General features: G+C 38.4%; 1 protein-coding gene across 1 annotated transcript in view; it reads right to left on the bottom strand.

Moving 5' to 3' along the window:
* The window catches only part of LOC136863507 (uncharacterized), a 366,127-nt gene that overhangs the window by 315,269 nt on the left and 28,362 nt on the right, over positions 1-22,496 (bottom strand). Inside the window, exons 2-3 of the mRNA XM_068225972.1 lie at positions 678-928; positions 505-590 (exon numbers count right to left, since the gene is read on the bottom strand). Of these exons, the coding sequence (XP_068082073.1) occupies positions 505-590; positions 678-883 (292 nt within the window). The 5' untranslated portion in view covers positions 884-928. The remainder of the gene's footprint in view (positions 1-504; positions 591-677; positions 929-22,496) is intronic.

Raw genomic sequence — 22,496 nt, 5'->3', positions numbered from 1 at the left:
ATGTAAGAAACTGACAACATTTTTGAAACTTTGAAATGGACTTAGATGATGGCTACTCTTATTATTAAAGTGGTAGGCAGTTAGCTACGCGACATTAAAAAAACATATAATATTCTAAACTAAATTTTAAGATTCATAATAACCTTTGCTCCACTCATGATATTCTTGCAAAGTAATTTTTCCTTTCATCCTATTATATATAAAAAATTTCCTCTGCACAGGGAACCGAAAATAATCTGTCAGCCAATAAAGGATTATCTCAAAATACTTGGTTTACTTGATGCCCTTTTTGTACTTTTATGCACTCATTAACAGCAATACCTCAACAGTAGCTTCTTTCAGCTGTATGTATCATCATGAATGTTTATTTTACATCAGTATTTCATTAGTCATTTTATACAACATCTTAAATTGGGTACATAACACAACAGATTTTTCAGTTAATGTATCTCTTCTTTGAACCACCATCCATGATAAGCTGTGATAGCAATGCACATAACTTACCAACAACTGAAGGTTTTGCTTCAGTAAGAAGAGGTTCCAAATGTTCCTTCATAAGCGTGAAGAGGCTGCGTGAGCTGAACACCCACCTGTACAGTCACATTTAAAATTCATGTTAATACATTAGTACAGAACAAGATGATAAAACAAATCCAATGGTAATTAAATTATCTCACCAACGGTTGATTAAAAAATTGAGCCATTCTGCACTTTCATCCCGAATTAGAGCCCGGCGCTGCCTCACCCTCAACATCTCATGTCGTACAGCATCCTCAATAAGTTGGGAAATATTGCTCTTCCAAATGGTACCCATCACAGCTCCGAGCAACAGCAGCCAGGCTGGGGAGAGGCCCACAGCCGCTAGTACCCAGCAGGCTGCCATCCCACAACTCACTACCAGCAGGGTGTGGTTCAGCAGGCCTTCACGCTGTAGAAACAGTGTAAGAACAAATTAATTAACAATGTTATTACACAAATAAAAATCTTGAAATCATCAAAACTTTTCAGAACAGAAATTCATAAATGTTCATTATCCAGCCAAAAGATTATTTTCTGGCAGGTTATAGCTATATATGGTAGCATTAATATTTTGCAGCACAAGTGCTCTATACCAGCGATTCCCAGCCTGTGGTCCACTCACTACCAGCAAGATGCAGTTTACCTGGTATTCACACTGTGAGGAATTGTCAACTGAAGCAATGAAACTTCAAAATGAAGACATCTATTAGAAACCATGCATAGTAAACCTGCTAATACCACCAGAATAACTTAAGAATAAACTCATAACTTAATGAATGTATGAAAACCGTGAGAGAAATGGATGGGCTTTAATCGTTTCTTATGAGACTGCTCACATAGTTATAAACAAGGAACAGCCACACACAATAAGAGGATAATTAATTCTTCCTGCAGTGAAAATCATAATAAATGTTCAGCCTTATATCAGAGATGGACATCTGTTATCTGCTGAAAATTGAGTAAAGCCTGCTTTTCATTACAAAATGTAGAGTAAGGATATTCTCATGCTGCTTTCTGCACCAGTAACCTTTACACTGCAGGAATGATATGGCAAAGTAACCAATGTCATTTTAATTAGGTAAATTAATTAAAATTAACTTTTGTAAACATAGGTGTCCATCTTTGAAACAAGTGCATGTAGATGCCCACTTTTGAGGTGAACACGCTTGCAGATATTAGTTTCTGACGCAAACGTACTTGCGAAGGAATTCACTCCGAGTGATATCCATTCTAAATGTAAATAAATGTTCTCAAATATATTTGTAGCTTTATCACTTTATTTGGTTATTGACCATAAGTAAAAAATACTATCTAACCATATTCTCAGTGCTAGAAAGAAAATAATATGCAACATTTTTAAAATTTTCTGTTAATTTACTACTTTTTGTGTATTCATAAAATGTGTTTCTAAGCAACAGTTTCTACATTACAAAGAAATATGCTAGAGGAAATTAAAACTCTGTAATTCATAGTTTGTAATATTCCCACTGATGTACCACTTAAGGCTGTTAAAAATGCCAAGTCTAGACGAATAAAGACCCAAGGTAATGACATTCATAGGCAAGAAGGTCAACACGAGAAAGATAGTTCCTTTCGCAAAATTCATTTTGGGGAGAACCCAATGATAAAACATGGTTTGTTTTCCCATTTTCATGCTGGTGCATTTGACTCATGAAACAACAAGATATTTCTTGAGGACTTCTACCTTGGACAACACTCAACTGTTACCATTTAGCACTAGGACCGCCGGAAGATATTGTATACCTAGAACTGCAGATGCGGTCAATTTGACTGCTGTATTGGAATTATCATTTTTATTCTTAATATGTTAGTAACTCATTATCATCCTTTCAAATACGTATTACTAAGTTTATAAAACATTAATGATGGGATTTAACACAGAAAAGAAACAAATGATTTAATTGTATTGCAAGTGTAATATTTTCCTCATTTATTACAAGCACAAAAACGTTACTATAAAAACAAACATTGTTTTTACTTCAAATTATTTTAGTCTAAATGGTAAAATAGTTATTACTCATTATCAGAAAAGAAAATTACTGTAAATTTTATTTAATGCAATTTATGACCTGAAACATGTTTGCCAAATCCATGTACCACAACATATTTGTGAAACACTGTCTTTCTTTTCCTTCAGTGTATTTGCACACACTGATGCAATTCTGCATCCTTAGAAGCAGGAACTACATACCATGACCTTAGTTACGTCCTTTGAGCAAGAACCACACATTCGCTGTTTGCACTTTCTGCAGGTAATTCTTCATTTAACATTGCTTCCTCTGTACATTTCCTTCCACAGGCTCCCTAAATTAGGGTTCTGTATCCACAGACTTGGGTTTCTATCCCATGTACCCCATACGAAGCTCCTCTGTTAGCTTCAGGATGTAATTTCAGTGACTGATCTTCTTCTCTGTCACTTTTTTGAAAACGATTCAGGAATTGATAGCTGCCAAGTCAAGAATATTATTATTAAATACATGAACAGGCCATCTTCATGTAGCGGATTGAACAGTATAGTTTCTTCCCATTTGATCTACCACGTCCACACCATATTTTGTATTGTTGTAGAAGTCTTTTTGCTATTTTGTTTTACGTCGCACCGACACAGATATGTCTTATGGCGACGATGGGAGAGGAAAGGCCTAGGAAGTGGAAGGAAGCGGCCGTGGCCTTAATTAAGGTACAGCCCCGGCATTTGCCTGGTGTGAGTTGTTGTAGAAGTCTACTGTTTCGGGAATCCGTTTGGGATTAGCTTGAAGTTCAACTTCTGAGTGCAAAGTACTGTATAGAAAGACGTTCTTGTTTCGTTTACCTTGATAAACTGCAAGTGTGTCAGTGGAATGTTTCAGGAGAGTTGAGTCATTAAGACTAGTTTTCATAGCCTTCACAGCTTTAGAAATTTCTCTCCTTGATCGTCAAATTAGTGGCACAAGAGTGTGTGGTTACAATTTTGTAACAGCTACATTGATTTCAGCCTAATGTGTTATTTGGAGACATTTATTTGGCAACATAATCTGGATATCATTCAACCCAATGTTATCAGCTCGCCAGGAGCATGCTGTTGTCTTGTTTCTTTTGCCAAGCAAACCTCCTACCGAGCGAGTGTTTATCACGCGATAAACCAGTTTCTAATCACGGTTCGAGAGCGCTGTAACAATATACATTACTCTGAAGCAATCTTCAATACACAAGACTCAAACAATAATGTGAAGGAATGCAGTACGTGTAATCCAATTATGATTTTCTGTGTGCCACACCTTGATACAAATGATTATTTAAGCCAATACAAGATTTCCTGACTGAGTGACTGACTGATAATCAAGGCACAGCAAAACCTACTGGAGATAACTGCATGAAAATTTTAGGACATGTTCCTACCGTAGCTTAAATGCACACTAAGATAGGATTTTTTAAAATTCCTATTTTAAGAGGGTGAAAGGGGGTGAAATGTGGTTTAAGTTTTTTGTTGAATTTCTCCATTTCTGTGAAAAATATTGCACTTATATTCATTTGGATATTTATTTTTATATATCATAAATACTATTTGAAGAAAAATTTTTAAAATTCTGATTTTAAATGGGTGAAAAGGGGTGATATGTGGTTTTACACTTGTGTTCAATATCTCAGTTTTTTGAACATTATTGTACATATATATTCATTCCGTCTTCCAAAACGCCTCAATAGTACAGCAAAAAATCTTGCATTTCTTGAAAAGTCAACGGAAATACATTTATTTTCAAGATTTTTCAGATGAAATACTTCCCTTGTGCGCATGAATCTTTGGCTTTTGCCAATTAAAAATGGCCACGGCTCTTTCCAACATATAAGTGTACATGCTAATTCACTCCGCTTCCGTGTATTTTATGACAGTATGCTCTATTGGTGAAAAATATCTAATTCCCTCCATGGGAATTTAGAATTTTCCAGACGGTAATAAACCAAATCCTTAAAGAAAAGAAAATACAATTAACAGTGTATAGGCCTACATATACGAATGTTTGTGAGATAATTCATGAGAAGGGTTTTTAATGCTGTGCTGATAGCTCAACAGTTAAGTCAACGGACTACAGACTGCAAGAATGCAGGTTCGAATCTGCCTGTCAGCGGCCTTTTTTTTTTTTTTTTAACACAGGAATATTGTTTTATCAAGGAGATTTAGTACAGTTTTATACTGTGTTAGTAAGTTATGGAGCCGCTTATAGTTTAAATGAATTGTTTCATCCATATAACTGGTAAAACAGGCTAGGCGAAAGCAGTACAAGTTCAGTGTGCACATGCGTCATTAGTAAAGCTGTCTATGGTTCGAAGATATGTCACTCATATTGACTAAGGAGAGACCGGAAGCAACTTGCCTAATATTGTTGACCAGTAATGAAGTGAGTGTGATAGAACTCTTGAGCAATAAGGGTTTGAACCTTGGCAATCCTTGCTAATAACTATTCCTCCTCAGAAGAGTCCCAACATTTCATATCAGAAAATTCAACGTACTGGTGTGTGATATTTCAAGGGGAGAGCTAAATAACAGACTGCAGCAGGATAATGTCTTTTTTCACGCACACAGCATAATGGCAGTAACTTATCTAAACATTTATGGTGAAGTGTTCCCACATAACTTTGTTTCTATTGTAGGTGATGGTGCGTGTCTATTTAGATCTCTTTCTTACATTTTATATTCTACTTAGTTACGGCATATAGAAGTTTGTGAAGCTATTGTTTCGTAAGTTGTCTCCATTTTGTCCGAAAATCATCTTGGTAATAACTATTCCTCCTCAGAAGAGTGCCGACTTTTCGTGTCAGAAGATTCAACTAATGATGGAACATGCGAGTTGACGGCAGCAGGCAAAATATTTCCATTCCGCTTTGAAGTTTATCGTGATCAAAAGTTATACTGGACATTTAGTGATGAAGCTGTGTTGTTGTTTGAGTCATCAGTCCATAGACTGGTTTGATGCAGCCCTCCATGCCACCCTATCCTGTGCTAAACTTTTCATTTCTACGTAACTACGGCATCCTACATCTGCTCTAATCTGCTTGTCATATTCATACCTTGGTCTACCCCTACCGTTCTTACCACCTACACTTCCTTCAAAAACCAACTGAACAAGTCCTGAGTGTCTTAAGATGTGTCTTATCATTCTATCTCCTCGTCTCATCAAATTTAGCCAAATCGATCTCTTCTCGCCAATTCGATTCAGTATCTCTTCATTTGTGATTCGATCTATCCATCTCACCTTCAGCATTCTTCTGTAACACCACATTTCAAAACCTACTATTCTCTTCTTTTTCTGAGCTAGTTATCGTCCATGTTTCACTTCCATACAATGCCATGCTCCCCACGAAAGTCTTCAAGAACATCTTTCTAATTCCTATATCAATGTTTGAACTGAGCAAATTCCTTTCCTTAAGAAAGCTCTTCCTTCCTTGTGCAAATCTGCATTTTATGTCCTCCTTACTTCTGCTATCGTTAGTTATTTTACTATCCAAGTAACAATATTCATCTACTTCCTTTAAGACTTCATTTCCTAATTTAATATTTCCTGCATCACCTGCCTTCGTTCGACTGCACTCCATTACTTTTGTTTTGGAGTTATTTATTTTCATCTTGTACTCCTTACCCAAGACTTCGTCCATACCATTCAGCAGCTTCTTGAGATCTTCTGCAGTCTCAGATAAAATACCAATATCATCGGCAAATCTCAAGGTTTTGATTTCCTCTCCTTGGATTGTGATTCCCTTTCCAAATTCCTCTTCGATTTCCTTTACTGCCTGTTCTATGTAAACATTGAAAAGGATGGGGGAAAAACTGCAGCCTTGCCTCACTCCTTTCTGGATTACTGCTTCTTTCTCAAAGCCCTCGATTCTTATCACTGCAGACTGATTTTTATACAGATTGTAGACAATTCTTCTTTCTCGGTATCTGATCCCAATCACCTTCAGAATCTTAAATAGCTTGGTCCAATCAACATTATCAAATGCCTTTTCTCCATCTACGAATGCCATGTATGTGGGCATGTCCTTCTTGATTCGATCCTCTAAAATCAAACGTAAAGTCAGGATTGCTTCACGTGTTCCTACATTTCTTCTGAAGCCAAATTGATCTCCCAACTCAGCTACAACTTGTTTTTCCATTCTTCTGTAAACAATACGTGTTAAAATTTTGCAGGCATGAGATACTAAACTAATGGTGCGATAGTTTTCACACCTGTCAGCACCGGCTTTCTTGGGGATAGGTATAACAACTTTCTGCCGAAAATCGGATGGGACTTCTCCTGTCTCATACATCTTACAAACTAAATGGAATAACCTTGCCATTCTGGTTTCTCCTAAGGCAGTCAGTAATTCAGAGGGAATATCATCAATTTCAGGTGCCTTGTTCCTATTTAGGTTGCTCACAGCTTTGTCAAACTCTGACCTCAAAATTGGGTCTCCCATTTCATCAGCATCAACAGCCTCTTCTTGTTCCAGAACCAAATTATCTACATCTTCACCTTGATACAACTGTTGAATATGTTCCTGCCATCTTTCTGCTTTGTCTTCTTTCCTTAGAAGTGGCTTTCCATCTGAGCTCTTAATATTCATACACCTAGATTTCCTTTCTCCAAAGGTTTCCTTGATTTTCCTGTATGCACCACCTACCTATCCGAGGACCACACAACCTTCGACATCCTTGCACTTCTCCTTCAGCCAGTCTTTCTTAGCTACCTTGCACTTCCTATCAACTTCATTCTTTAATTGCCTGTATTCCTTTCTGCCCTCTTCATTTCTAGCATTCTTGTATTTTCGTCGTTCATCAATCAGGTCTAGTATCTCCTGAGTTATCCACTGATTCTTAGTTGATCTTTTCTTCCTTACTAACATTTCTTCAGCAGCCCCGCTGACTTCATTTTTCACAACTATCCACTCTTCCTCTATTGTGTTTCCTTCAGCCTTTACATTGAGTCCTTTTGTAACATGTTCCTCGAAACAATCCCTCACACTCTTTTCTTTCAACTTGTCTAGATCCCATCTTTTTGCATTCTTTCCTTTCTTCAATTTCTTTAGCTTCAAATGGCATTTCATGACCAACAAGTTGTGGCCAGAGTCCACGTCTGCTCCTGGGAAAGTTTTGCAATCCAACACCTGATTTCTGAATCTCTTCCTAATCATAATGAAGTCAGTTTGATACCTTCCAGTGTCTCCAGGTCTTGACCACGTATAAAGGCGTCGTTTGTGGTGTTTCAACCAAGTATTGGCAAGGACTAAATTATGATCAATGCAGAGTTCAACCAGCCGACTTCCTCTTTCGTTCCTTTGTCCCAATCCAAATTCTCCTACTGTATTACCTTCTCTTCCTTGGCCTGCCACTGCATTCCAGTCTCCCATCACAATTAGATTCTCATCACCTTTTACATATTGTATTAAATCTTCTATCCCTTCATATGTTCTTTCGATTTCCTCAGCATCCACTGAGCTAGTAGGCATATAGACCTGCACTATTGTGGTGGGCATTAGTTTGGTATCTATCTGGACGACAATAATTCTTTCACTATGCTGGTCGTAGTAGCTTACCCGCTGCCCTATTTTCTTATTCATTATTAAACCAACTCCTGCATTTCCTCTGTTTGATTTTGTGTTGATAATTCGGTAGTTGCCTGACCAGAAATTCTGTTCTTTCTGCCAACATACTTCACTTATACCAACTACATCTAACTTTAGTCTATCCATCTCCCATTTCAGATTCTCTAATCTACCATAATGATTCAAACTTCTAACATTCCACGTCCGACTCGCAGAATGTCAGTATCCACCTTCCTGATGATCGCCCCTCTCGTGTAGTCCCCACCCGGAGATCCAATTGGGGGACTAGTTTACCTCCGGAATATTTTACCCGGGAGGAAGCCATCATCAGTATATCATTCATACAGAGAGAGCGGCATGACCTCGGGAGTTAGTTACGGCTGTAGTTTCCCGTTGCTTTCAGCCGTGTGGCAGTATCAACACAGCTAAGCCATGTTGAGTATTATTACAAGACCATATCAGTCAATCATCCAGACTGCCGCCCTTGCAACTTCCGAAAGGCTCCTACCCCCCCCCCCCCCCCCTTTCGATAAACCATTTCTTAGTCTGGTCTCTCAACAGATACCCATCCGATATGGCTGCAACTGCGGCTCGGCTATCTGCTTCATTGGGACACGCGAGCCTCCCCACCGCAGCAAGGTCACATGGTTCGCAGGGGAGGGTGATGAAGCTAATACCGTAAAAAGATTACGATTTACTGGTAATCTCTCTAACGGACATTTTGAAGTACTGTATATGAATGTCTGTGCGAAGAAACAAGTGCTTCATTCGTTATTACAAATATTTCTGAAAAACGTTGTACTCGATACACAAATGCTACGAGAAAAATACAATTTAAAAAAGCAGCAGCCACATTTTTACAGAATAATCCTTCAGCACATACCATTTCTGCAAGTAAATACCAAAAGAAAAATCCCGAAATCCATAGAGCAGCAGCAGACACGTACCAGAAGAATAATCTCAAGGTTCATAGAACAGCGGCAGTCACGTACCAGAAGAATAACCCCAAGGTTGATAGAGCAACGGCACCGACATACCAGAAAAATAATCCTGAGTTTCATAGAGCAGCAGCAGCTACACACCAGCAAAATAGTCGCGAATATCACAGGACAATTCAAACGCGATATGAGCAACATCACCCTGGGGTCCGAAAAGAAAGACGATTGCGTCCATGTAAAATTAAGTTTCGTTCCGGGATGTCTTACAATCCTGAACTTAATTAGGAAGATAACAGCTTGATAACCACTGGTACAATTGGGTACAATGATTCATAAATGCCGATTCTGCAATGCTCTCAAGTGGAAAGATGAAATACCAGGCATGTTTTGCGATTATGGCAAGGTTAAGCTGCCACCACTCTAATCTCCACCTGAACCATTGTACAGTTACTAATGGGTGCCCATCCAGATCATGGTAATTTTTTTGATCGAATTAGAAAATATGGCAGCTGTTTTCAAATGACATCTTTTGGTGCTAAGCAAGTCATCCAACCCAGCTTTATGCCAACTTTTAAAGTACAAGGTCAAATTTAGCATTACATAGACAGTCTATTGCCAAATGCTCATCAGATCGGTCAACTTAATTTTATAGCAATCTTACTACTTGCTCATCACAGTCTGTTGCTTTGTCCTTTTTACTTGTAATAGCAACCATTTAATGTCAATAATTTCAATACTTTCACCTTTGTAATTCTTCACATTGTAAAAAAAAAAAGAAATTTAAACCAACATTGTTACTTTTAATGTTAATTTTAGTTTAAGTCTCTTCAATACTTTTTAAAATTAATTTCATCTTATTATATGTTATTCAAGTGCTTATTTTTATTCCATGGTTAAGACAAAAGACAATGGCTAATGATGTCTTCATACTAGGCGAAACATGTACCATTTTTAGTTTTTAGTTAATAGATCAATGTAAATCATCCAAGACAATGACTTATTGTATTGATTAGGTGGTCAATTTAATAAATAACTTACTGTTATTATTCTAATCAAACTTTTCAATTCCGGCCAAAGCTGGGATGAGAAAACACATCATTTACGTTCATGTCTTACATTTCTTACAAAAGTCGATGACCGCATAAGGATGGTTCGGTGGACTTCAAAAGAAAATGGGAAATAAAATAATACAATGGGACATACCTCAACTATGACGCGAGCAAAGCTGCGGGCGAAGCGCTAGTTTCTTATAATACAGTATGAAGTCGAGCTGACTTGCTGACTTCATATTCATCTCATTGAATACTATGGAAGCCGCCTCATTCGAGGACTTCTTACCTTCATCTTCAGTTCAACTATATATATTAAAACACTAGCAGCTATGTGCAGCTTCGCTCGTGTGTATTTCGTAATTTCATAAAAGTAATCGTTCCTCGGTACTGTACTAAGACATAAACTGTAAATCCCTAAAGCATAAAAACTCACCGAAAAATTGAGTTTCATTTACCCCAGAAAATCTTTGTAAACCACGTTTGTGGTATTCCCTTTTGGGGCTACGATGACCGTGCGACACAGAGCTCTACATGTGAGAAACTATCTTCTCTCAACTTGAAAAAACAAAAAAAACAAAAAAGAGCACTTTTTTTTTTTTTTTTTTTAAGGAGATTCAAACTACCAACTTTCACATCTGTAACATCTTCAGTTTTTGAGATATAAGTATACACCTGAACAGAATTCAACTCTTTCTTTACTTGTTTTAACCCCCCACCACCTCCAAGTGGATTATCCGAAAACAGAATATATATGTTTCTTCATTTTTAAAGGAGATTCCAAATACCAATTTATATACCAGTAACATCTTTAGATTTTACAGATATAAGTAACCTTATTCAATTAATTTAACTAATTTTTCAATTCTTTTACCCCCTTAAGTGTATTTTTCGAAAACAAAAGATGTGTTTCTTTACTTTGAAAGAAAATTCCAAATACAAATACAAATTTTCATGTCTGTAGTCTGTAGTTTAGAAATGCTTACAAATCTGAACTGACACGTTAGTGTCTGGCACAAGCTGTCACCATTTGTATTTTGAAGGTCACAAGATCATACTGAGTGTTACCGCTGGATCTTTCAGCAAGTGTCCGAGTTTGAAACAATGCTCTTGTGTAGGTGTCCACTTTTTAAATAAATAATGAAGTTCAACACCTCAATAATCAAATTTACATCAGTTTTTGAAAGTAAAGGACTTTACCAATGAAAGGAATGGAAAAAAAACACATACTGGAATATGCTGCTAATTAATTTTGACCTGGGAGGCTGCTCAAATACGTACAATGATTGGCAAGAAGTATTCAAAAGAAATATCTCTGATATGGCTTTTCTTATAACACTGAAATATCACACTGACAAAACGACAGAAAAAGTAAAGGAACTGTTAGCTGAACATGATAATCAAGCGCATATATTGTATTGCAACTTGACTTTAGTAATGACATTTCAGACAATGTTAATTTGTTGTGTTTTGTCAGATATGATTTTGGCAATGACATCCATGGATGGAAAATGTTGTTATGCAAAGTAGTGTCATTGCACACAACCACTGAAGTACTATTTGAAGTTCTCAGTAACTTTATCAGTTTTAACAGAATTGTTTGGGCTAAATGTAATGTGGTACAGATGATACAAGAGCTATGGTGGGAAAATGCAAAGAGTTGGTAGTACATATTCATTCAGTGCAAACTCCACACACTGTAGCATTCATTGGGAAGCACCTGCTGGACATAGTATGCCACCTACAATTAAATATGTTCTCGATGAAACTCTTAATGTTAAACACAACCTAAAATCAATCCCCAACGTCAATTTTTATATCTTCACCTCAATGTGTAAAGAAATGGCAAGTAATCGTGAGCATTTGTTGTTTCAGTGCGAAGTAAGCTGGTTCTCTTGCATCAGAGTTTTTGATGGAATTGTTTGATTCAATTAATAAGGTAAGGTGATTAGAACTAAATTTGAATTAAGAGAGCACTTGATGGATCTTCCTAGCTTTCCAATCTTGTGCACACATCTAATGAGTTCAACATTTTTTATTTTTTACAATATGCTTCACGTTGCACCGACACAGATAGGTCCTATTGTGACAATGGGATAGGAAAGGCCTAGGAGTGGGAAGGAAGCGGCCATGGGCTTAGTTAAGGCACAGCCCTAGCATTTGCCTGGTTTGAAAATGGGAAACCACGGAAAGCCATATTCAGGGCTGCCGACAGTGGGTTTCGAACCCACTATCTCCTGGATGTCCCAATGAAGCAGATAGTCGAGCCACAGGTGCAACCATATCGGATGGGTATCTATTGAGAGACCAGACTAACGAATGGTTCATCGAAAGGGGGGGTAGCAGCCTTTTGGTAGTTGCAAGGGCGGCAGTCTAGATGATTGACTGATACGGCCTTGTAATAACACTCAACATGGCTTAGCTGTGTTGATACTGCCACACGGCTGAAAGCAACGGGAAACTACAGCCGTAACTACCTCCGGAGGACAAGCAGCTCTCTCTGTATGAATGATGTACTAATGATGGCTTCCTCCCGGGTAAAATATTCCGGAGGTAAACTAGTCCCCCATTCGGATCTCCGGGTGGGGACTACACGAGAGGGGGCGATCATCAGGAAGATGGATACCGACATTCTGCGAGTCGGAGCGTGGAATGTTAGAAGTTTGAATCGTCGTGGTAGATTAGAGAATCTGAAAAAGGAGATGTGATAGATTAAAGTTAGATGTAGTTGGTATAAGTGAAGTACGTTGGCAGGAAGAACAGGATTTTTGGTCAGGTGACTACCGAATTATCAACACAAAATCAAACAGAGGATATGCAGGAGTTGGTTTAATCTATATATATATATATATATATATATATACATAAAGTAACTTGTCCTGACTGACTGACTGACTGACTGACTGACTGACTGACTGACTGACTGACTGACTGACTGACTGACTGACTGACTGACTGACTGATTCATCATCGCCGAGCCAAAACTACTTGACATAAAGAAATGAAATTTTGAGGATACATTCATAATAAGATGTAGGTGCTCGCTAAGAGAGGATTTTTGGATATTCCGTCTCTAAGGGGGTGAAAAAGGGAGTGAAATTTTAAAATGAGTGTATCTATATCTCAACACTTTAAAAGTTTACAGATGTAAAAATTGGTATTTAGAATCTCCTTTAAAAATAAGGAAACGCGTATTTTTTTGTTTTCGGAAAATTCCAATGGGAGGGGTGAAAAAGGGTGAAATATTGGTTGAATGCCTTTAATGAGGATACCGGTACTTATATCTCAACCGAGCTCGATAGCTGCAGTCGCTTAATTGCGGCCAGTATCCAGTATTCGGGAGATAGTAGGTTCGAACCCCACTATCGGCAGCCCTGAAAATGGTTTTCCGTGGTTTCCCATTTTCACACCAGGCAAATGCTGGGGCTGTACCTTAATTAAGGCCACGGCCGCTTCCTTCCCACTCCTAGCCATTTCCTGTCCTATCGTCGCCGTAAGACCTATCTGTGTCGGTGCGACGTAAAGCAACTAGCAAAAAAAAAAAAAACAACTTATATCTCAGAAACTGAACGTATTACAGACCTGAAAATTGGTACTTTTGATCTCTTTTAAAAATAAAGAAACACGTATTTTTTTTATTTTTGGAAAATCCAATTAATGGGAGGGTGAAATGGGGGGTGAATTTTAAAATTAGTGTATCTATATCCCAAAACTTTGAAAGTTTACAGATGTAAAAATTGGTATTTCGAATCTTCATTGAAAATAAAGAAACAAGTATTTTTTTTTGTTTTCCGAAAATCGCAATAGGCAGGGTGAAAAGGGGTGCAAAATTGGTTGAGTGAATTTAATGAGGATACTTATATCTCAGAAAATGAAGATATTACAGACCTAAAAATTGGTGTCTGGGAGCTCCTTTAAAAATAAAGAAATGTGTATCTTTTTGTTTTCGGAAAATCCAATTAATGGGGGTGAAAAGGGGGGTAAATTTTTAAAATGAGTGTATCTATATCTCAAAACATTTAAAGTTTATAGATGTAAAAATTGGTCTTTAGCCCTTTAAAAATAAGGAAACACGTATTATTTTGTTTTCGGAAAATCCCAATAGGAAGGGTGGAAAAGGGTGAAAAATGGGTTGAATGCCTTAAATGTGGCTACTTATATTTCAGAACATGAAGATATTACAGACCTGAAAATTGGCGTTTGAGATTTCCTTTAAAAATAAAGAAACACGTATTTTTTGGTTTTTGGAATATCCAATTAATAGGGGGTGAAAAGGGGGTGAATTTTTAAAATGAGTATATCTATATATCAAAACTTCTAAAGTTTATAGATGTAATAATTTGTACTTAGAATCTCCTTTAAAAATAAAGAAACATGTATTTTTTGTTTTCGGAAATGTCACTTGGGTGGAGGGGGTAGTTAATAATGACTGAAAATGGTGTTGAATTCTTTTAATTAGGCTACTGATATCTCAAAAATGAAGATGTTACAGACGTGAAATGTGATATTTGGAATCTGCTTTAAAAGTAAAGAAACACGTATTCTCGGAAAATCCAATGAGGGGGGGGGGGTTAAAGAATAGAAAAATTAATTGACTTATTTGTATGAGAATACATAAGCTAATAAAAACTAAAATTGTTACAGACGTGAAAACTGGTATTTGGATCTCCTTTTAAAACAAAGGAAAACGCGTTTTGGGGGGGAAACCATCTTGGGGTGTGTGGGGGGGGGGAGTGAAAAGGAATTGAATTCCTTTCGTGAGGACACATAAATCTAAAACTGAAGAAGTTAGAGTCGTGATATTTGGTATTTAGAAGACCCTTTACTATTAAAGAAACAAGTATTTTTTGCCGGAAAATTCACTTAGGGGGGAGGGGGAGGAGTTTGAAAGGAAGTGAAAAAAGTGAATTATTTTTATGGGTATACTTATATCTCAAAACTGAAGGTAATAGACGTGACCACATTGGTGTTTGGAATCTCCTTTAAACATAAAGAAGCACGCCATCTTTTCATTCTTTTTTTTGGGGGGGGGGGTAAATAAACTTAACGGCGGTGGGGTGTAAAAGGAGGGGAGACCAATTGATTTTACTGTTCGCAATGTACTTACAAGGAGCCTCCATTGCTCAGGCAGCAGCGCGCCGGCCTCTCACAGCTGGGTTCCGTGGTTTAAATCCCGGTCACTCCATGTGACATTCGTGCTGGACAAAAAGGAGGCGGGACAGGTTTTTCTCCGGATACTCCGGTTTTCCCTGTCATCATTCACTCCAGCAACACTGTCCAATATCAGTTCATTTCATTTGTCATTTATTAATCATTGCCCCAGAGAAGTGCGACAGGCTTCGGCAGCCGGAACAATTCCTATTGTCGCCGCTAGACGGGAGCTTTATTCATTCCATTTCTGACCCTGTCGAATGACTGGAAACAGGCTGTAGATTTTCGATGTACTTATTCTGATCATAAACCGATCATTTCTAACCTTTCCTGGGTTCATTTTCAAGAACCATCTTTTACTTCGGAGAACGTTCTTAGATTACAGTAGATTCTGCTGGCATATAAATAAAAATTTAAACTAATTTGAAATAAACGATAGGAAAGAGATTGACCGTCCGTTCACCTCTATTATAAGGTCAATAATGCACGGAAGTATGTCATTCGTATCGCCAGAAATCCGGCACATTTGCCTACGCGCGACGATGGTGCTGGTCACATTGTCAACAATGACAATGGCAGCGGATGTAAGTTACCGCCAAGTAGCGGTCTTGCATCTTGCTGTGGGGTCCAGAACATCTATAATAATAATAATAACATTAATAATAATAATAATAATGATGTGGACCATCGTCAAATGTGCAGACCGCGCTGGAAACGGGTCCTGGACTGCTAATGACTAAGAATGCAGTCCGGCCGCGGGTTCAGTACCGCCAAGGCATCCAAGACGACACCACGCCGGATCTCCTGAAGGATTTGATCCATATTTAAAATGCTTATAGGAAAAGATGGCAAAATTTAGGGACCCAACTGACCGGGTAGAATATCTGGACCTAGCCCGGGAAGTATGAAACCGATTGCTGGAAAGAAAGATTGAAAAATGGGAGGAAACTTGCCGTAATCTATTAGAAAACGAGTCAGATCTCGAATTTCGGTGGATTCTCGCAGAAAACGAGTCAGATCGTGAATTTCGGCATTCAACAATAAGCATTCAATTACAAATTTCAGTGTAATACCATAGCGAAGCACGGGTATATTGCTAGTAATGAATAAGAAAATAGGGCAGCGGGTAAGCAACTACGACCAGCATAGTGAAAGAATTATTGTCGTCAAGATAGATACCAAACTAATGCCCACCACAATAGTGCAGGTCTATATGCCTACTAGTTCAGTGGATGATGAGAAAATCGAAAGAATATATTGAAGAGATAGGAGATTTAATACAGTATGTAAAAGGTGATGAGAATCTAATTGTGATGGGAGACTGGAAGGCTGTGGTAGGCCAAGGAAGAGAAGGTAATACAGTAGGAGAATTTGGATTGTGACAAAGGAACGAAAGAGGAAGTCGGCTGGTTGAATTGTGCACTGATCATAATTTAGTCCTTGCGAATACTTGGTTCAAACACCACAAACGACGCCTTTATACGTGGACGAGACCTGGAGGCATTGGAAAGTATCAAACTGACTTCATTATGATTAGGCAAAGATTCAGAAATTAGGTGTTGGATTGCAAAACTTTCCCATGAGCAGACGTGGACTCTGACCACAACTTGTTGGTCATGAAATGCCATCTGAAGTTGAAGAAATTGAAGAAAGGAAAGAATGCAAAAAGATGGGATCTAGACAAGTTGAAAGAAAAGAGTGTGAGGGATTGTTTCAAGTAACACGTTGCACAAGGGCTAAATGAAAAGGCTGAAGGAAACACAATAGAGGAAGAGTGGATAGTCATGAAAAACGAAGTCAGTAGGGCTGCTGAAGCAATGTTAGGATGGAAGAAAAGATTAACTAAGAACAAGTGGATAACTCAGGAGATACTAGGCCTGATTGATGAACGACAAAAATACAAGAATGCTAGAAATGAAGAGGGCAGAAAAGAATACAGGCGATTAAAGAATCAAGTGGATAGAAAGTGTAAGGTAGCTAAGGAAGAATGGCTGAAGGAGAAGTGCAAGGATGTCGAAGGTTGTATGGTCTTAGGAAAGTTAGATGCTGCATACAGGAAAATCAAGGAAACCTTTGGAGAAAGGAAATCTAGGTGTATGAATATTAAGAGCTCAGATGGAGAGCCACTTCTAGGGAAAGAAGACAAAGCAGAAACATGGCAGGAGCATATCCAACAGTTGTATCAAGGTAAAGAAGTAGATAATTTGGTTCTGGAACAAGAAGAGGCTGTTGATGCTGATGAAATGGAAGACCCAATTTTGAAGTCGGAGTTTAACAGAGCTGTGAGTGACCTAAATAGAAACAAGGCATCTGGAATTGATGACATTCCCTCTGAATTACTGACTTCCTTAGGAGAAACCAGCATGGCAAGGTTATTCCATTTAGTTTGTAAGATGTATGAGACAGGAGAAGCCCCATCCGATTTTTGGCAGAATGTCGTTATACGTATTCCCAAGAAAGCCGGTGCTGACAGGTGTGAAAACTATCGCACCATTAGTTTCGTATCTCATGCCTGCAAAATTTTAACACGTATTGTTTACAGATGAATGAAAAAACAAGTTGTAGCTGAGTTGGGAGAAGATCAATTTGGCTTCAGAAGAAATGTAGGAACACGTGAAGCAATCCTGACTTTACGTTTGATCATAGAGGATCGAATCAAGAAGGAAAAGCCCACGTACATGGCATTCATAGGTGTAGAAAAGGCATTCGATAATGTTGATTGGACCAAGCTATTTAAGATTCTGAAGGTGATTGGGATCAGATAACGAGAAAGAAGAATTGTCTACAATCTGTATAAAAATCAGTCTGCAGTGATAAGAATCAAGGGCTTTGAAAAAGAAGCAGCAATCCAGAAAGGAGTGAGGCAAGGCTGCAGTTTGTCCCCCGTCCTTTTCAACATTTACATAGAACAGGCAATAAAGGAAATCAAAGAGGAATTTGGAAAGGGAATCACAATCCAAGGAGAGGAAATCAAAACCATGAGATTTGCCGATGATATTGTTATTTTATCTGAGACTGCAGAAGATCTCGAGAAGCTGCTGAATGGTATGGACGAAGTCTTGGGTAAGGAGTACAAGATGAAAATAAGTAAGTCCAAAATAAAAGTAATGGAGTGCAGTCGAACGAAGGCAGGTGATGCAGGAAATATTAGATTAGGAAATGAAGTCTTAAAGGAAGTAGATGAATATTGTTACTTGGGTAGTAAAATAACTAACGATGGCAGAAGTAAGGAGGACATAAAATGCAGACTAGCACAAGCAAGGAAGAGCTTTCTTAAGTAAAGAAATTTGCTCACTTCAAACATTGATATAGGAATTAGAAAGATGTTTTTGAAGACTTTTGTGTGGAGCGTGGCATTGTATGGAAGTGAAACATGGCCGATTACTAGCTCAGAAAGAAAGAGAATAGAAGCTTTTGAAATGTGGTGTTACAGAAGAATGCTGAAGGTGAGATGGATAGATCGAATCACGATTGAAGAGATAATGAATCGAATTGGTGAGAGGAGATTGATTTGGCTAAATTTGACGAGAAGAAGAGATAGAATGATAGGACACATTTTAAGACACCCAGGACTTGTTTAGTTGGTTTTTGAAGGAAGTGTAGGTGGTAAGAACGGTAGGGGTAGGCCAAGGTATGAATATGACAAGCAGATTAGAGCAGATGTAGGATGCAATAACTACATAGAAATGAAAAGTTTAGCACAGGATAGGGTGGCATGGAGGACTGCATCAAACCAGTCTATGGACTGATGACTCAAACAACAACCTCTTCTGGATGCAAGCTCCCAGCTGCATGCCCCTAACTGCACGGTGAATTCAACATTTTAAATTCATAAAAATTTAGTCTTCAAGTATAAATATGGCCATATTCACTGTTCTAGACACAACTGAGGTAAACATAACGAAATTAAATGTATGGTCACCATGACTAGCAAATCATGAATTTCAGCCCTTTCAGTTCTCGTGTTCATGAAGAACAAAGTAGAAACAGACCTGATGTTGGTGGGAGGGGGGGGGGGAGGGAGCGGCAGTTTTACGACTTTCAGTGTCTACCATTATGCTAAATCTCAAGAAAATGACAAGTTGAAGACAGTTCCAACCATTGCATTGACTGTTTCAAGGAAATAACATTTTATTTTCATTTATTTCATTATGGAGTGATTTGGCTGCACAGTTCGAGCTATAAAGTTAAAAGCTTACATGCAGGAAATGGTCGGTTTTCCATACTTTCCCCATTTTCACAGCAGACAAAATGCTGGGGCTGTACTTTAATCCAGGCCAAGGTCACTTTCTTCCCAGTCGTAGCCCTGTCCTATCCTACTCTGTCACCATAAGACCTGTCTGAGTCAGTGCGACGTAAACCAATAGCCAAAATAATATTTTTTATGAATAAGGTTTTGAGTCAGGCACAATATATTGTTTTCAGGGGTACGTCATGAAATATTCTTAATACTAAAATCATATTGTGACAGACAAAATGTAATATCCTAAATTGCACAAATATTGTATAGATTCCATATTTCAAGTGAGCTGTGGCACCTAAAAGGTTGGAAACTGCTAGTCTACACCACTTTTGCAACAGATATAGGTGTACAATAAAAAGTGACAAACAAGCTTACAAAAAACAAGGACAACAAACTAGTAAGGAGAATAGGAACATTCATGTAAGGTAAATACAAAGACAGGTCAGAGTGCATAGGAGCAATAAAACATAAAAGAGGACAAACATGAAAACACAGAAGAATAAGGAAAAATTCTACATCTTGTATCCCAGATAATATTTGTCCTTCTCTCTCCATCTCTCCTTTCCATTGCTTCATCTATGTGTACTGATCTGTCACTGAGTTTATCCTGTGTGTATTTTCCCACTCTCCTCTGTAGCTTCCTATCTTCATGGATATTTGTACATACAGTAGAGTCCCGCTCATCCGACCTTCGCTTATCCGACATTCCGTGTTATCCGACACTGGTAGACTTAATTTGAACTTTTGGTGGAGACTAAATTCAGGGACACCCGGTGTGGAGGGTGCGACCTTGGGACAAGCACTGGCCTGACCGCTGGCGGTAGGACCGGCTTTTCTCTCAAGGACAGGTGCAGTGAGTCTTCAGTCATTGTTCATTATAGTATTGGTTGGGTGCGGATGTTATAGTTTTCATATCCTTTGTGAGTATGGCGAGTAAACGGAAGAAAGTGATTGTTTCTATGGAAGACAAATTGAGTGCACTAAAGAGACTGGACAAAGGGGAAACTCTTCAAAAAGTGGCTTCAGATTATGGTGTTGGACGTGTTACAGTGGGAGACTGGAAAAAAAAGAGGGAAGAAATTGAAAAGTGGTGCTCTACCAGAGCAACAAGTGATGCACTGAAAATTAGAAAAACAATGAAAAAATGTGAGTACGAAAAAGTAAGTGAAGCGCTATTTCTTTGGTTCACTCAACACCGGGAAAAGGGCCTGCCAATATCGGGCCCTATTCTGCAAGAAAAGGCGATGTATTTCCAGAAGGAGTTTAATGAAGGGGACCCTAATTTTACTGCCAGTGCGGGGTGGCTTGATCGGTGGAAAAAACGGTACGGCATTAGGCAGCTTAATATCTGTGGAGAAAAACTGTCAGCTAAATCCGATGAGGTTGTGAAATTTAAAAAGGAATTTCAAGAAATAATTCTTGCTGAAGGATTAACCGGTGATCAGATTTTTAATTGTGATGAGACTGGGCTAAATTTCAAGATGCTGCCATCAAAAACTCTTGCAGCCCAAGCCGAGACGTCTGCACCTGGCTACAAGCGTAGTAAGGAAAGAGTTACTGTTCTTGCCTGTAGTAATGTTACTGGGAACTTAAAAGCAAAATTGCTTATGATCGGTAAAGCAAAGAAGCCTAGGGCTTTTAAAAACATTTCTGTTAATGCTCTTCCAGTCTAGTACACGAATCAGAAGGCTGCCTGGATGTCTGCTGACATATTTAAAGACTGGTTTTTTACACAGTTTGTTCCAGATGTAGAAAAATTTCTAGCTTCGAATAATCTCCCGAGAAAAGCGCTTCTTCTACTAGACAACGCTCCATCACACCCAAATGAAGAGCAACTTAGAAGTGGTGACATCAAAGTCATGTTCCTCCCTCCTAACGTGACGTCATTATGCCAGCCAATGGACCAAGGTGTGCTGGAAACATTGAAGAGGAAATATCGGCGGAAACTCCTTTCATCCCTGATAGAGGAAATGGACAATGGCAATGACATGATAGAAAAGTTAAAACAAATCAACATGAAAGACGTGGCATATTGGATAGCGCAGTCTTGGGAAGAAGTTGAAACAACGACATTAGCAAAGTCTTGGAACATATTGTTGAGTGAGGTTGAACATCGAGAGGTGGTAGAAGAAGACATGGAAAATATTGTGCCCCTACTGAATTGCATTCCTGGCTGTGAGGATGCTACGACTGAAGATGCGAGTAAGTGGTGTGCACAAGATCAGGTGTTTGAACTAACTGACCCTGATATTATTGATTTTGTGAATGCTAATGGAAACGAGGATGATGATGAAGAAGAACGAGGCATTGCAGAACAAGAGGAGAAAACGATGACTCACAGTGAAGGATTAAGTGCATTGGAAATGGCATTAACCTATGTTGAGCAACAGCCGGAAGCAAGCGCAACAGAGGTGCTGATTTTTCATCGATGGCGGGATCTCGCAGCAAGAAAACGTGGATCAGCAGGCAAGCAGACATTGTTGACAAGTTTCTTTACATAAGACATTTGGAATGCTTTCATTCAATACTGCATGCAATGTACAATTGATCTGATAATGCATTAAATAGAGTACCGTAAAACATGACATTGTTTTAGTGCTAGAGTACAGCCTTCCTGTTTGCTTCAGTTCATTTTCAAAGTTGTTCTGTATTATCCGACATTTTCGGTGATCCGACATACTCCAGGTCCCGTTTAGGTCGGATAATCGAGACTCTACTGTATATTTATACATATAGGAAACAAAAAGGAGAACAGCAACTTACCATGTAAGCACATGTGGATAGAGTATACACAAACATTTCTCAAACTGCACTTCTTTGTTCCTTCCCATTACCTATTTACAAACATTTCTTTGTTATTTTTCCCTGTGTTTATCCAGTTTTCTCCTCATCTCAAACTTCCAACATCCAATCAGAATATTTCTCATGAAATGAAGTTGGAAAGCAGAAACAAGCTCATAGGGCAGTGAAAAGAGGCAAGATTAATGGAGAGATAGAGAGAGAGAGATAGATAGAGAG

Source organism: Anabrus simplex, chromosome 2 (assembly GCF_040414725.1).
Source record: "Anabrus simplex isolate iqAnaSimp1 chromosome 2, ASM4041472v1, whole genome shotgun sequence".
Lineage (NCBI taxonomy): Eukaryota > Metazoa > Arthropoda > Insecta > Orthoptera > Tettigoniidae > Anabrus > Anabrus simplex.
Note: the sequence above shows the minus strand (reverse complement) of the source record. Positions and strands in the feature narration are given on the sequence as shown.